Source organism: Trachemys scripta, chromosome 1 (genome assembly GCF_013100865.1).
Source record: "Trachemys scripta elegans isolate TJP31775 chromosome 1, CAS_Tse_1.0, whole genome shotgun sequence".
Lineage (NCBI taxonomy): Eukaryota > Metazoa > Chordata > Testudines > Emydidae > Trachemys > Trachemys scripta.
The window spans coordinates 250,792,981-250,807,678 of NC_048298.1; the positions used below are offsets into that span (position 1 = coordinate 250,792,981).

Below are 14,698 nucleotides of genomic sequence, written 5' to 3' on the forward strand. Positions count from 1 at the left end.
GCTGTACCAGGGGAAAGAATTGTGTCCAGGCCTGGAAGGTGTCCAGTCTGAGGAAAAAACTTACTGAAGCATCTCTGAGGGTGAGATTATCTGTATTCAGTTTGATTAGACATAGATTTGCGCATTTTATTTTATTTTGCTTGGTGATTTACTTTGTTCTGTCTGTTACTACTTGGAACCACTTAAATCCTACTTTCTGAATGTAATAAAATCACTTTTTACTTATTAATTGACCCAGAGTATGTATTAATACCTGGGCGAGCAAACAGCTGTGCATCTCTATCAGTGTTATAGAGGGCGAACAATTTATGAGTTTACCCTGTATAAGCTTTATACAGGGTAAAACGGATTTATTTGGGTTTGACCCCATTAGGAGTTGGGCATCTGAGTGCTAAAGACAGGAACACTTCTGTTCCTGCTTTCAGTGAAGCCTGCAGCTTTGGGGCAAGTAATTCAGATCCTGGGTCTTTGTTGAGCAGACGGGCGTGTCTGGCTCAGCAAGACAGGGTGCTGGGGTCCTGAGCTGGCAGGGAAGGCAGGGGTAGAAGTGGTAGGGGCACATCAGGTGGCAGCTCCCAGGGGGTTTCTGTGATCCAACCCGTCACACGGCCATCATATTACAGTCCAGTTTTTACTTTCTCAGCAATTTTTGCCCCCCCCCCCCTTTTTTTTTACACTTTACAAATTACACCTGTATGACAGTGCAGGATTTCACCTAGGTTTTTTTTTAAATCATCAAGAACTGGACAGACAGTCCATGAGTTCATACTTCACTACAGTGCAGCTGGAATATTAGTTGAGATAAATTACACCAATATAGAAACATACGTAATGCAATGTTCTCAAGTAAAAACAGAGGGAAAATGATGAAATCTTGGAACTGTACATGATTTCTTTACTCTTGCTATCTCTAACATCAAAGAGAAAAAGGACCACTGTGGTGGAAGCTATAGGACACTAAGCAAGCAGCAGTCTCTATGTGGAAATAAACTTGGTGGTTATGTTCCAGTTGAAGGCTCCTGACTAGAGCTGGTCAAAACTTGAAATTTCCATTCCATGGAAAATTCTGACATTTCGAAAAAGTTTCCCTCCCAAGTCAGAACAAAAACTAAAAATTTCCTGTGGAAATTCCAAAAACTTTTTATTTTGGAAAATTCTAAACATTTCCATTTGATTTTTCCAAAATGGAACAAAGCAACTAGCTGCCCTCTACACCAGAGGCAGCCCAGGGAGTCCCCCACCACGGAGCAGGGAGTAGAGAAGCCCTTAGAACCTTGGCTCCAGCCAAGGGGCTCGGGCTCCCTCTGTGCAATTATGTGATCACATACTATTTTTTCAACAGGCTGAATGCATAAGGGGGCAACTCAGCCACCAAAGCTGTCTGACTTGGCACGGTGAACAGCACAGCAGGGTTTGTGTAGTCTATGCTTTGGGTCCAATTTACTCATGTTATTTTCAAAAAGAAAGCACACAATTGGCTAGCAGATAGGGTTCATGCAGATTTTCATGCAGTATGTCACTGACACAAAATATGAACCATCATCACATGCTAATTCAATTTCTGTGCCCGACCCAGGATTTTTTAAAAACTGTCAGCTGATGTTGGCACCTACTCCTAGTGGCAGTTCCAGGATTCCTGAGCGGGTCAGCAAATTTTTCCCAAGAGGAGTTCAAAATATTGACCCAGATGATTAAGTACTGCTATGACTTCCTCTTCAGGATCAAGTCTGGCATCACACTCCCTCTGGGTGAAAGCACCTAGAGTCAGCAATCTCTTAGAATCATAGAATATCAGGGTTAGATGGGACCTCAGGAGGTCATCTAGTCCAACCCCCTGCTCAAAGCAGGACCAATCCCCAGACAGATTTTTGTCCCAGATCCCTAAATGACCCTTTCAAGGATTGAACTCACAACCCTGGGTTTAGCAGGCCAATGCTCAAACCACTGAACTATCCCTCCCCCCTGCAGCTTCTGGGTGTTTCCAATGACTAATGCAAAGAAGGAAATGAAAAGCCTACTGGTGAAAACAACGGTTTTGATATCCAGGGGAAGAAATGCCCTAGCAATTCCCTTTTTACATTTTTAAACAAGACCCTCATTAAATTTAAGTGTTTCCTTCTTCCAACATAAATGGAAAAGAAAACCAGCGCTGCCTAAGCCAGGCGGGAACCAGGGTATCCTCTTGCCGGGGGACAGATGCCTGGTGTTTTGCTTGTGGAAAAAAGGGGTAGAGATGATGATGCTATGTATGATGATTGTCTCTCCAACTGAGTTAAGTTACTCAGCTGCAGGCAGCACCTGTGGAAATCCATGTGGAAAACATTGCTATTGACTGGAATCTTTGGATGTGCCTACACTGCAGCTCGGAGCATTCTTCTCAGTGCAGGTAGATAGACATGTGCTAGTGCTGCTTGTCCTAGCACAATACAAATTGCAGCGTAGCTGGTATAGCACAGGCGACAGCTTGGGCTGGCCATCCAATACAGCCAGATCCACTGGGTACATACTTTGGCAACTTGCCCAATCCACCACCGGTGCTACCCCAGCTACACTGCTATTTTTAAAGAGCTTTGTCACGCAGAGCTAACACATGTCTCTCTACCTGGAGTGGGGGGAGTCTGGTTCCAACTGCAGTGTAGACATATCCTTTGTTTTATTTATTCCCTTGCCATCTGTATTTCCACTTGTTTGTGTCTCTGTTTTTTATCACAATGCTTCACAAGAGTTCACTAAGCACTTTTAAACCAATTTCTGTTGCAGAGACTCTGCTGCAATGTTAACTACATGATCTGAGAACCTGAAATCCAGCAAACCTACAGGATTGTCAACCGACTATTTAGGATAGTACCACGAGGTTATTCATTACCTTACCATACCTTCAAAACAAAAATGAGAAGAAGAGAAAACAGCTGAATTTTAGGCACACCAGTTGCCTGTGACATTTGTCTTCTATTCCCAAACATCATCCTTCAGCATTTTCCTTATTACAATGAGTTAGCTTTCAGAAAGGGATTTACAAAAGAACATTGTGCAGAACAAAAGGATAAAGCCATGATTACACTATCACACTGCAAAATGTAAGCCCTCCTAATACCAAGGAAGATGTTTGTTAGTGTTTCTTTAAGAAAGCACTGTGTATTTCAGAGGTAGTATATTTCCCCTAGAATACTATACATCATGGTAACTTATATTACCAATCTTGAATTGCTTTTAAATGGAGTTCAATTTTCTGGTAGAACACCTTTAAATAATACATTCTGAATATTTTTTTAAAATTCTTAACAAAAAATAAAAAAAATTGGCATGTGATTCTGCTCCTCTGCTAGGTTTGTAGGGGAGGCCAGTGGCAACAAGATAACTATGCTGAAGGCCGCTGCTTCTTCCTTTTCTCTTTGTGAGCAAATCTGCCTACTAACTACCTCTTCAGTTTCATCTTACTGCTGCTGTTACTGGTAAACACCCTTTTGAAAAACTTGGGGAAGAGTACACATTTAAGCTCTCCCTGAACACTGCATGACAGTGATGCACCTGGCTATCAATAAAACAGTAAAAGTGACCAATGCACAAAGTGGTGTGCAGGCTGGCACACTGGGGATTGAACTGAGGCCTTCCAAAACTGAAAGCATGAATCTCTACAGATCAAGCTAAAGAGCCCAGCTCACATATGGAGAGCTGCAACAGACTCATATCCTCAGTAGATCGGGCACAGAGGGGAAAGGTAACACACAGTTACATGAGCAAACTGGGGAAAAAAAAAAAAAAGATAAAATATTACTTCCTCTAAACTCTTTCTCTTGCATCTTAGGGGTTACTCGTAACAACAGTAGATACAATATTTTCAGAAGGAAATGTCATTTTCAAGTTGACAGTGTCCCTTTAAATCTAGAGTGGACAGAGGAGTCCAACTTTCCATGTAAATATCCAGAATGCAAATGTGAGTTATTCCTTATGTTACTGGCATTTTTACTTTTTCCTTTTCACGAAGCTTATCTTCAGCTGACTTTACCCACTTGTGGTTTTAGTCAGTTTTCACGAATACAATGAACTAGTCATTTACACACACTGTATGGAGAAAAGGATATTAACACATATGGACATTTGAAAACTGCTGTAACATTTTTTCCTTTTGGCATCCGAAGTTAGTTGTAAATCTTAACAAGAAGTCCACTACTGAAATGATTCTCTCTCAGCTGGGTTAATTACACAATATTAGATACAAGAAACAAACACTGCAACACAAAACATAGCTACATCATTATTTGCAATAAATGTTAACTCTAAATAAGTGCAACCTGCTCACAAACACTTGCTATAAACTATTTAAAAATAAAATTTGATGGGTAAACATGAAAAAAAAATTCTCCGTGAGAATTTTTTTAAAAAAAATATCAGCACTCATTTAGAGTTTGGGATTTGTGAAAGAAAGCTTTAAAAGGAGCAAACCTGATTGGCTGTGGCTGTTGCGGCGAAGGGGACACTTGTTGCAGGAGTTGCTGCTGCAGAGACAGTGGCGGACGTAGCGCTGTGCATCATGGGTACTTTCAGGAGGGGAACCATGGAAGCAATGAACAGGAGGGTGTAGCATTATGGTAATAGAAGTGGTATTTTGGCATGGTGAATATCAGAGCAGCAAGCCATCATGGGTTAAACCAGCAGATGGCATGCAATCACAATGCAAAGCAAGAAAGCGTGGCAGAGAAATAAAAAAGGGAAAATAGCTTATTACAAGTACAATTAAAGGAAGTTTGTCAACATAATCAGTGATTCCCAGAAAAAGCAAAATAACTTCTGATTGCTGGTATTATATTTAAGAATTTGACAAATTATTTTAAATTGGGCATCTATCAAAACAGCTTATCACTTTAAGTAAGAATTGTTCAATCAGTTGAAAAACTATTTTGAAGTAACTAAAACACATTAAAACATCCCTTAAGAAGTGAAATTTTTCATTTTTAGAATTGGGAAGGAAAGAAACCATTTATTATTTTTATATATATTAAAAATAATGTATTTTCATTTACCAGTATTATAGGTTAAAAGTATATTTGCAGCCTTGCTTTAAACATACATACAATTCTTATATTTTTGTTTCTGGATTTATGTTCTGTTGCCTCTCTATAACTGTTGGATTTTATTTGAGTTAAATTACCATCTGCTTTGATGCAAAAACCAGAGTTATAATTATTTTCCTGATTTAAATACTAATTTGTTTGATCTAAAAGAGCAAAGCAGATTGTGAACATTTATTTTTTGTTCAGTTTTAATTTAAGGACAAATTTATCAACATGTGCAAAATTCACTCATGTGAGTAGCTGAAACTCAAGTGAGTAGTCCCATTAAAATCAATGGGACTACTCACTTGAATAAGAATTACTCACCTGAGTAACGGTCTGTTGCTAATTTTGCAACCATAAAATATGTGCATTCAAATGCTGCAAATTTTAAAGTGGATTTGATTTAATTAAGAGGGAATGCGATTCAGACCTTAGGTCTTGAAGTACTTTCAGTTACAAGTATTAAAATAAATGCTTCTGGGAAACTCTGATAAAACTTTCTAACACACAGCAAAAAGGAGAAATAGGCACACCACTATGAAACTTCAAAACACTGATGAAATTAGCTTGCTTTACCAATATTTTATGATTTTAAAAATACTATAAAATATAAAATATATTGAGAGAAATACAATTTTGAAAACTGAAAAGCAGATTGGAATCCATGATTTTATGCATTTGCAGTGTGGTTGTTATAGCAGGTGATGTCACATCTAAACTGCAATTTTAACCTACAAACAAATCTAAGATCCTACAAAGTCAATCAAAAAGCCAAATGAACCTTTAAATCTAGTAATCAAGTCTTGTTTAAGATTTGCAAACAACTGAAGGTACAGTATACAATATAAAAGAGATCAATAAAGAAATTTAGAACCTACCAATACTGGTAGCGGGTGTCATGCACAAAACTGACCCTGCATGTCATGCAATGATAGGTGGAAAAAGTGAATAAAGGGAAGAAACAGGTTAGCTGTTTAGAGTTAACATTCAAACTGAGATTCAAGCATAACCAAGGATAAGTAGAAGTTAGCTGAACACAATCTTAAGGTCATTCATAGTTTTTGTGTTACAAGAGTGACGTTAAATAATTTTATACTAAAATATTATTACAGTATACCAATACATATTTTGTCCATCTGTGTGTGTATTTAAGATGGACCAGATTTCATAAACATCTTTCATTTATTTTTTGCAGAAATAAGAATTTTAAAAAAAATTCTTGATTGAATATGGGATTATCTAATGGCTGCTTAAATCCATTCAACAATTCAGACAGCATTATGTTAGCTACAAAGATTAATGTTTATTAATTTTGCTCATACACAGCAGAGGAAAACATTTAATTCAATAAAAATTCTCTTATTATTCAAGGGCGATTTTGTTAAATCTACGTTTAAATATTAACATACACATTTTTAATAACAAATTACTAATGTTATTTTTATCAACAAAAATGCTAAAATGGCAGCACTGGAAACGGAACCAATGCAGCATGGCTAGTGACTGTGCAACATTCCACATGATGTCCTGCCAATGTGCCTCAAAAGTACTCTGGGTGGGGGTGGGGAGGCCTCTGTACAGCTGAGTTCAGTTTTTGTGCTCATTCAGCTGTTATCCTTTCTGCTAAAGCGAATGAAAAAGGATAGGGGTTTTTAGGATGGTGCATAGTGGAGAGAAGGTGGAGGGTAGAGGAAGAGGAACAAAGTGGCATGTACATAACACATTATGCTACTACTACATATTCAGCACATAAAATAGATTTAAATTTGCAGAACTCCTGTTTGGTGATGTTAACAACCTTTTATGTATTTATTTATTTAACAGTAAAAATAACTATGAATGACCTTATCATGAAGAATAACCCTCACACACTTTCCCCTCTTCCAGTGGTCATAAAAGTTCTAATAAACAGCATTTGAAGGAAAACACTACCCTCTTGCTTTTCAGATCATAAATAACCATTCACCAAACAATAAAAAGTGCGAATGAAGTAGTCATACTGATTTAGTGTGTGTTTTGTATTAAAAGAGAACTACAGTGCAAAAAAATCTAAGATAAGCAGTGCTATGAAGCCCCAAACCATTAATTAGGAAGTCATTGGTTAGAAAAGGCAGAGAAATTATATAAAACAACGTATCAGTTTTCCATATATTTTATAAGCAAAACCTGGTTCTAACTGTAACATTTCTACCGAACACATAGGACATATTTAAAATTGATACTAGTTCAGGAAATATTGGTTTACCATTTTAAACCAAAGAATTAATTGCATGCACAGTTCTTCATAGGGTGTGCAATATTTATAGCCATAGCCCCACATGGGAAGGTGTAGATGTACTTAGAGCCAAGTTCCAGAACACACAGTTCCTCCTGAACTCCCTGAGAGTGCAACAACTGTAGGAGCAACATGCACTGTCTTCTGTGAAAGGCCCATTCTATCGGCCAGTGGAAAGGGTGTGCACCATAGCTCACGTAGGGTGACCAGATGCCCTGATTTTATAGGGACAGTCACGATTTTTGTGACTTTTCCTATATAGGCTCCTATTACCCCTTCCTGTCCCGATTTTTCACACTTGCTGTCTGGTCACCTTAAGCTCACGTCCTCATCCCCCACCCCTCTTTACAGATACTAGTGATGCCAGACCTTCTGAATTCTCCTGCTCACTATGAGAACCTCTCCCATTGTGGCCTGGCTCATGTGCTGGGTCTCCTGGAGAGAGAGGCTCTTTGCACCTTTTCTCTTTTTTGTGCACCTGTGCTGGGACTGGATGACAATCTGGCCCCTTAAGAGTTTGGCAAAAAGGCCCACATCCTTTTATATCATGAATTTATAATAAACAAACTGTCACTCAATTCTGAGCTAATTTTGTACTGGTGGTTATGATGACTCCAGGGTTAACCCAAAATGTAAATTGAAGAGAAACAGCACATGGAATAAAGTACTTGAGGAAAGATAAGCATCTAAGTTTGGAAAATATCTGAGTGCTATCTTATTGAAGTATTTTCAAACTAGCTTATTTTTCAGGATTATTTTAATGCATTTTACTGTAATTGTATACAATAACGATAAGCTCTGAAAGGTAGTGCTTATGAGGAGGAACAATGCACACCCCACCACAAGTTCTTATGGCTGTGATGTGAAGTACATTTGCAGGGGGACTTGGACATTTGTAAGCACTGGATGCTTTTTCATTTCTCAAATTCCTTCAAACCTTCCCACGGATGTTAGCACATTTTCCTGCACATTTCCATTATAGTCACAAGTTACAAAATGGTCATGGGATCTCAATGAAAATTACACAAGATTTTGGAATATTTTCAAAATTAAAGTGAGTCAATATGTAAAACAAGCGCATAAAATAAATGTTTAGAACATATTTTGACAAATATAGGGCCAAATGCTGAGATCTTTACTAAGTTTTTACATACTTCTTATTCAGGCAAACTTTACTGAGTTCATATGATTTTTGTTTTATTTTTAAAAGATTATTTTAAAGGTATGTAATAAGAAATTACAGCAGCTTGAATTCTTTCACTTGTTTAATTCATACTATTATTAGATGGTTAAAAAATATGATAAAAGATAAGCAAATATATTCAAAAATAGAAAATATATTTACCACAGAAAAGTGTTTTAAATCAGCCTAAAAATTCATGGTCGATATACATACTAATACTGAAACTGCACTCTTTAAGCACTATTCGGGGTATTTACTTTTAGATTCTTCTCTTTTTGAATAATATAGAAGATTTTATTGCAAGTTCACTTCATTCATAAATCAGACATTTAAGTAGAATATTCTCCCTTCTTTCACAGTGTTAAAAGAAAGTCTCCATGCCACACGTATGAGCTCAAGATGTTAGGTCTGATGGGGCTGTAGATTTTTCCAAATGACATGGTCTACAGCTCTGAACAACAATGGAATATTCATGTTACTAAAATTCCACTGTAGTTAAATCACTTATATTAAGAATTAAAACACCAGCTATTAACTGCAAAATCTGGGGAGAGTTTTGGATTATAAAATATTCCATTATGAAGACAACGAAACCAGTTTCCAACGTTAAACAGTTCTATGCAGACGGGGACTGTTTTATTCCCATAGTGCATCTGTGCAGGAATTAACTATAATTTGGCCGCTAGCACTGCTGGTCTAGAGGGCAAGGGTACTGTGTAGCAGGAGTATGTCTGGCTGCAGAACTGTAATGGTGGCAGTACAAAATACACCAGAAGAACAGGGATAGATATTACCAATACTTTTCACACTTCCCATCGTATCACAGAAGCATTATGCCTTTTCCAACAAGTTAATGACACTCCTCCTCCCCACCACCAAACACAGTTCTGGTTGATGGACCCAACATGCAACCCACTTAATATAGATATAAAGTACTCTGACATATGCAAAATAAGGACAATAACAGAAAATACTAAAAGCTAGTTAATGACACGATAAAATTACCTCCTGAATCCTAATATTCTGCAGAAGGAATTAAAATAGTGTATTAAAATATTTGTGCATACTTGTCATGAATGTGTAGAGAATGGATTACACATTTAAAAGTATATTCAATGTGATAAGCACTGTCTTATGGGGAGAATGCTTAAATAGGATTCTGTTTAGTGCAAATACAACATACCTGTTGGGATAAATGCTGCATGTTGTTGCAACTGTGCATTGGCAAGAGCCTGTTGATAGTGCAAGACACTGGGATTAAAAATGGCACTGGCACCATTACTTTTTTCAAGTGCTTGTCTCTTTGGTAAAGGGTGAAGAACGCCAGGAGGAAAGGCCTGTAAAAAAAGGAGAATTTAATTAAATTTGCAGATTTTTCAAAATATATACATATTTTCTAATATATATATGAATAAAATATTGTAATATACTTTTAAAAAAAAGCAGTTAAAGATGCCTTGCCATGCACCTTAACTCAAATAATAGCAATGTAAAATGAGTGAAATTTTGTTGTTGATCGCAAAAGCATGGTACTATTAACATAAAACTGTAGCACCACAACTACTGAAAAGGAAGGCCTTTAAAGCAACAAAAGTGGCATTTCCTTTAAATTTGGGCTTAAAATATTCTAGGAAGAAAAAACCACTTGTGTTTCATTACCAAGTATTCTTCCTTAGTTAAATATTTTTCCTATTATTAAATACAGTGAGGGATTATAATATTTTCAATTATAAAAGCAGTTATATCTAATTTTAACTTCTATGAAAAGGTATTTTAAAATGAAATCATGTTAGGAAAAAAACTAAATTGTTTGCATTTATTGCATATGAGTATGAGATGGATAAATATAATACTGAATTTTTTCTAAATTAATAATATATGATAGTTTTCAGTTGATGTTAAAAAAAAGCAATACAAATTTCATTAGTTGCTTTTCTGAAAAGCTACATGCAAAGCAAAAGGTGAAAGGTCAAAGTACCAGGTCTACAGTTGCTTCGAGAGGCCGCTTCATTGCTTTGGCAGTCGACTGAGTCTTTTAATAACAGGCAGCGAGCACATGATGGCAGTGGGCCAATGGGATTCAAGCGAATTAACATACAGGTAAACAGCAAGCAGAGGTGCATCATGGGAACGGCATTGCATTGTGGATAGGTGAGAAGGAAAAAAATATTCTGAATGCAGTATACAACATACAAAACACTAGGCATGCACAACAACAAAAATGTTTTCTAAAGAAATGAATATTACACCTTGAATTAGTACTGAAGCAAAAATGCATCTACTATACCTTAGTTAAAAGCATATAAGAGAGTAAAATATAGATGTTTGAAATTTAGGAAAGTTAATTAAAACAGCAGCTTGCAGACACCATTAAGCATATTATAACACTTCACAGAAACATATCGGTTTTCAGGATTTTCTTATAAGAATTTCTGATAAATTAGTTATGTCAAGTTAAAAAGCATAAAATAAATGTTCAACACTAACAATTAAAATATAAAGCACTAATGAGAGTTTTAATGCTTTAATAGAATTACTCACGTGTATGTTTGCTGGATCAGGGCCTTAGTTAATAAAATGTACATTTCAATAGACTTTGGGGTAAAAATATAAACAGTTTTCTTATTTCCAATATATAACAAATTAATGTTATGTCTAATCACTAACTTATCAGTTTAATATTTTTTACTATAGCTGGGACAGTAACTTGGATTATCCTTTTTAACTTATCACATTACACTGAGAAAAAGCCCTACATTTTTAAACAAATATTTTCTCAGATGTCATTCAGGAAACTCTATTCTAACTTTAAAAAGCAACAGAGGGTCCTGTGGCACCTTTAAGACTAACAGAAGTATTGGGAGCATAAGCTTTCGTGGGTAAGAACCTCACTTCTTCAGATGCACGGCTACCCCTCTGATACTATTCTAACTTTAGGAATAGGTGATAGAAAACAATATTATTTGTCAATAAGAGCATGTAATTTATGGTTAGAACAGGAATCACAGTGCATCATTTAAAAATATTTAAATGTAAAACAATATTTAACATGAGCATAGTTTTATTGTCTATATTTGCATTAAGAGATAAAACATGAGGGCTAATTTGGCTACATTCCAGCAGAAAAATCTAGTTGATCTTTTTCATCTATAACTCTTTTTTAATGGGAATTTTAAAAGAGTTTAATGAAAACATATGGAAAGGAGGGTTTCCTTATAAATCAGAAATCTGTTTTTTGCACTTACAATAGGTAGCTCCTCAAAGTCAATAGGATAAATTAATATTCAGACTGTTTCTATCCTTAACTTCAGATGTATAAAAGTAGAACAATAATTAAAAAGGGAGGACAAGGTACTGAGAGCACCATGTCTAAGACAACTTAGGGTCACAGAACTTAGGCCAATGACAACATGAACATTTTGCAGGATAGCCCTTGCTTCACAATCCATCATCTTGCACAATCCATATTTCTGTCTCTCCAATTATCACCTGGTATCTTTCCTTATATCTTTGCATCCAAAGTCCTTAAGCACGTCTTCTATTCCTGAAGTCTCGACATCTTCTCCTCTAGCTTATTCCTAGATACTACACCCTCCACTCTATGAGATCTGCTCTTTCAAGGTCATTAATGATCAGGAAAGGAGGGTCCAGTGATGAGAAAACTAGCCTGGGCTGTGGGAGACCCAGATTCAATAAGATCTACCACAAACTTCCTTTGTGACCTTGGGCAAGTCACTTCTGTGGCAGTCCTCACCAGTGGGGTGTAAGTTCTAGTCTGCACCAGCACGTCTGTGTGGAGCCTGCTGATGGGCACTAAACATTCCCTAGTGCGTGTTAATGTAATACCATTTGAAATGGGACTGTGTTAACGCACACCAAGGAACTTTTAGTGTGCACAGTGTTCACCCTGGCCAGTTAGTGCACAACATACTGGTGCAGACTAGAATTTACACCCCACTGGTGAGGACTAACACACCATGCAGATGAACCCTTAGTCTTTCACTGCTTTGCCTCCCCAACTGTAAAACAGGGATAATAGCACTTCCTTACCTCACAGCACAGTTGTGGGGATAAATATGTTGACAAGTTTGTGAGGCACTCAGATATAGTATAGTATAGATAAAAAAATATACTATAGTAATGGGGGCCATATATGTACAAGAGTAAGATAGATAGGCCAGATCTAAGGGTTTTCTGTTTATTTTCACCCACCTTGACCTGCTATCTTTGAAAAAAGCTGATCACTCCCTCCTCTCTCCCTTCGGTAAAATATCTAACAATGCCCATCCATCTTTTCACAGTATTCTGAGATCACTATGGACGAAAAACTATACAAGTTTGAAATATTATGGCTGGATTCAATTATGGAAGGTGATGAACGCTGTAAACTCCCCTTTAACTGACGACCCCTCTACTATCAAATTTCTGTACCCCTTTTAAGTACTTATAAACCGATCAAATCACCCTCAACCTTCTCTTTGTTAAACCAAATAGATTGAGCTCCCTGAGTCTTTCACTGTAAGGCCGTTTTTTTAAATCCTTTATTTGTTCTCGTGGCTCTCTGAACCTTCTCCAATTTATCAACATTGTTTTTGAATTGTGGACACCAAAACTGGACATAATAGTCTAACAGCAGTCGCACCGGTGCCAAATACAAAGGTAACAGAACCAAGGATTGCAATAGCCCTTTTGGCCACGGTGTCACACTGGAAGTTCACGCTGAGCTGATTCACAACTTTGCATCGGTCTTGCGTACATCTCAACCTGTTTGCGCCATTGCAAACTCCCTTCTTTGAATCCTTTTACGGGCTTTTCCCTCCCCTTCCAGATCAAGTCAAGCTCCTAGTGCTCAATTTCAAGGTTCTATAGTAGCAATGTCTCTACCTATAAGGCAGCTCTTGTTTCCTCCTCGTCTGCCCTTCCCACCATGCCTTCCGCTTCACTGTCCACTTCTTCCTCATATCTTCACAACCTTCTTCCCTTTCACTCCTATGCTTGAAGCCTTGTTCACCAAAGAACCTCCCTCTCACCAGTCAAACCCCTTTATAAAACATATTTCTTCCACCAGCCCTTTCCATGATAACCAACCATTGGAGAGGAACAGAAGGAGAGAGAAAGAAAACAAATAAAATTAACTTGCTGTATAAAGGCTCTATATTTTACCGATCACGTATACTTTATGTATACTATTATGAGGTGTGTTTAAGGTATGGTGAATATTTAATTTAATTTAGATTTTGTGTTCCTCATTGTCTTCTTTCACATTTCTTACTGCACTGAGCACACTTTTAGTGCTCCATAAATACTGTAATGATTATATTAATGGGTCACACGGTCTTCAGATTCACTTCACAAAGCACAATAATACCAAAACACTGGTTTTCAGCTATAAATGCTCTGGGCTGTGGCTATTTCACAGACTACCCATCTCCTTGCTTCTACCTCAAAAGCTGAGATCAGCTAAGGCAGGGGTGGGAAAACTACAACCCACAGGCCACAACCGGCCCTCCAGCCAATTTAATCCGGCCCTCGAGCTCCCGCTGGGGAGTGGGGTCTGGGGCTTGCCCTGCTCCCGCGCTCCAGCCGGGGAGCGGGGTAGGAGGCTGCTCCGCGCGCATGCCAAGGCTCCTGGAAGCAGCAGCATGTTCCCCCTCTGGCTCCTATGTTTAGGGTCAGCCAGGGAGCTCCGCTGTCCCCACCCCAAGCACCAACCCTCAGCTCCCATTGGCCAGAATTGCAGCTAATGGGAGCTGCAGGGGCAGCGCCTGCGGACAGGGCAGCGCACAGAGCTGCCTGGCCGCACCTCCGCATAGGAGCCAGAGTGGGGACATGCCACTGCTTCCAGGAACTGCTTGAAGAAAGCGCCGCCTGGAGCATGCACCCCTGACCGCTTCTCGTGCCCCAACCTCCTGCCCCAGCCCTGATCCCCTCCTGCACCCAACCTCCTGCCCCAGCCAGGAGCCCCCTCCCGTACCCTGAACTCCTCATTTCTGGCTCCTCCCCTGAGCCCATACCACCAGCCAGAGCCCTCACCCCCCTGTGCCCCAACCCCTTGCCCCAGCCTGGAGCCCCCTCCTACATCCCAAATCTCTCATCCCCAGTCCCACCCCAGAGCCCGCACCTCCAACCCTCCCCTCCCGCACTCCAACTCCCAGCCAGGAGCCCCCTCCTGCACCCTGAACTCCT

General features: G+C 38.5%; 1 protein-coding gene across 11 annotated transcripts in view; it reads right to left on the minus strand.

Annotated features, from left to right (window-relative positions):
- MBNL2 (muscleblind like splicing regulator 2) overlaps positions 1-14,698 on the minus strand; it is a 146,134-nt gene that overhangs the window by 24,586 nt on the left and 106,850 nt on the right. For 3 of the 11 annotated variants that reach the window (XM_034758235.1, XM_034758237.1, XM_034758236.1), the window contains 3 exons: positions 10,491-10,544; positions 9,696-9,849; positions 5,933-5,968 (listed from right to left, as the gene is read on the minus strand). In XM_034758235.1, the coding sequence (XP_034614126.1) occupies positions 5,933-5,968; positions 9,696-9,849; positions 10,491-10,544 (244 nt within the window). Of the gene's footprint in view, positions 1-4,443; positions 4,539-5,932; positions 5,969-6,720; positions 7,119-9,695; positions 9,850-10,490; positions 10,545-14,698 lie in introns of those variants that run through there. The other 8 variants (XM_034758239.1, XM_034758243.1, XM_034758241.1 and 5 more) reach the window with 8 other exon arrangements.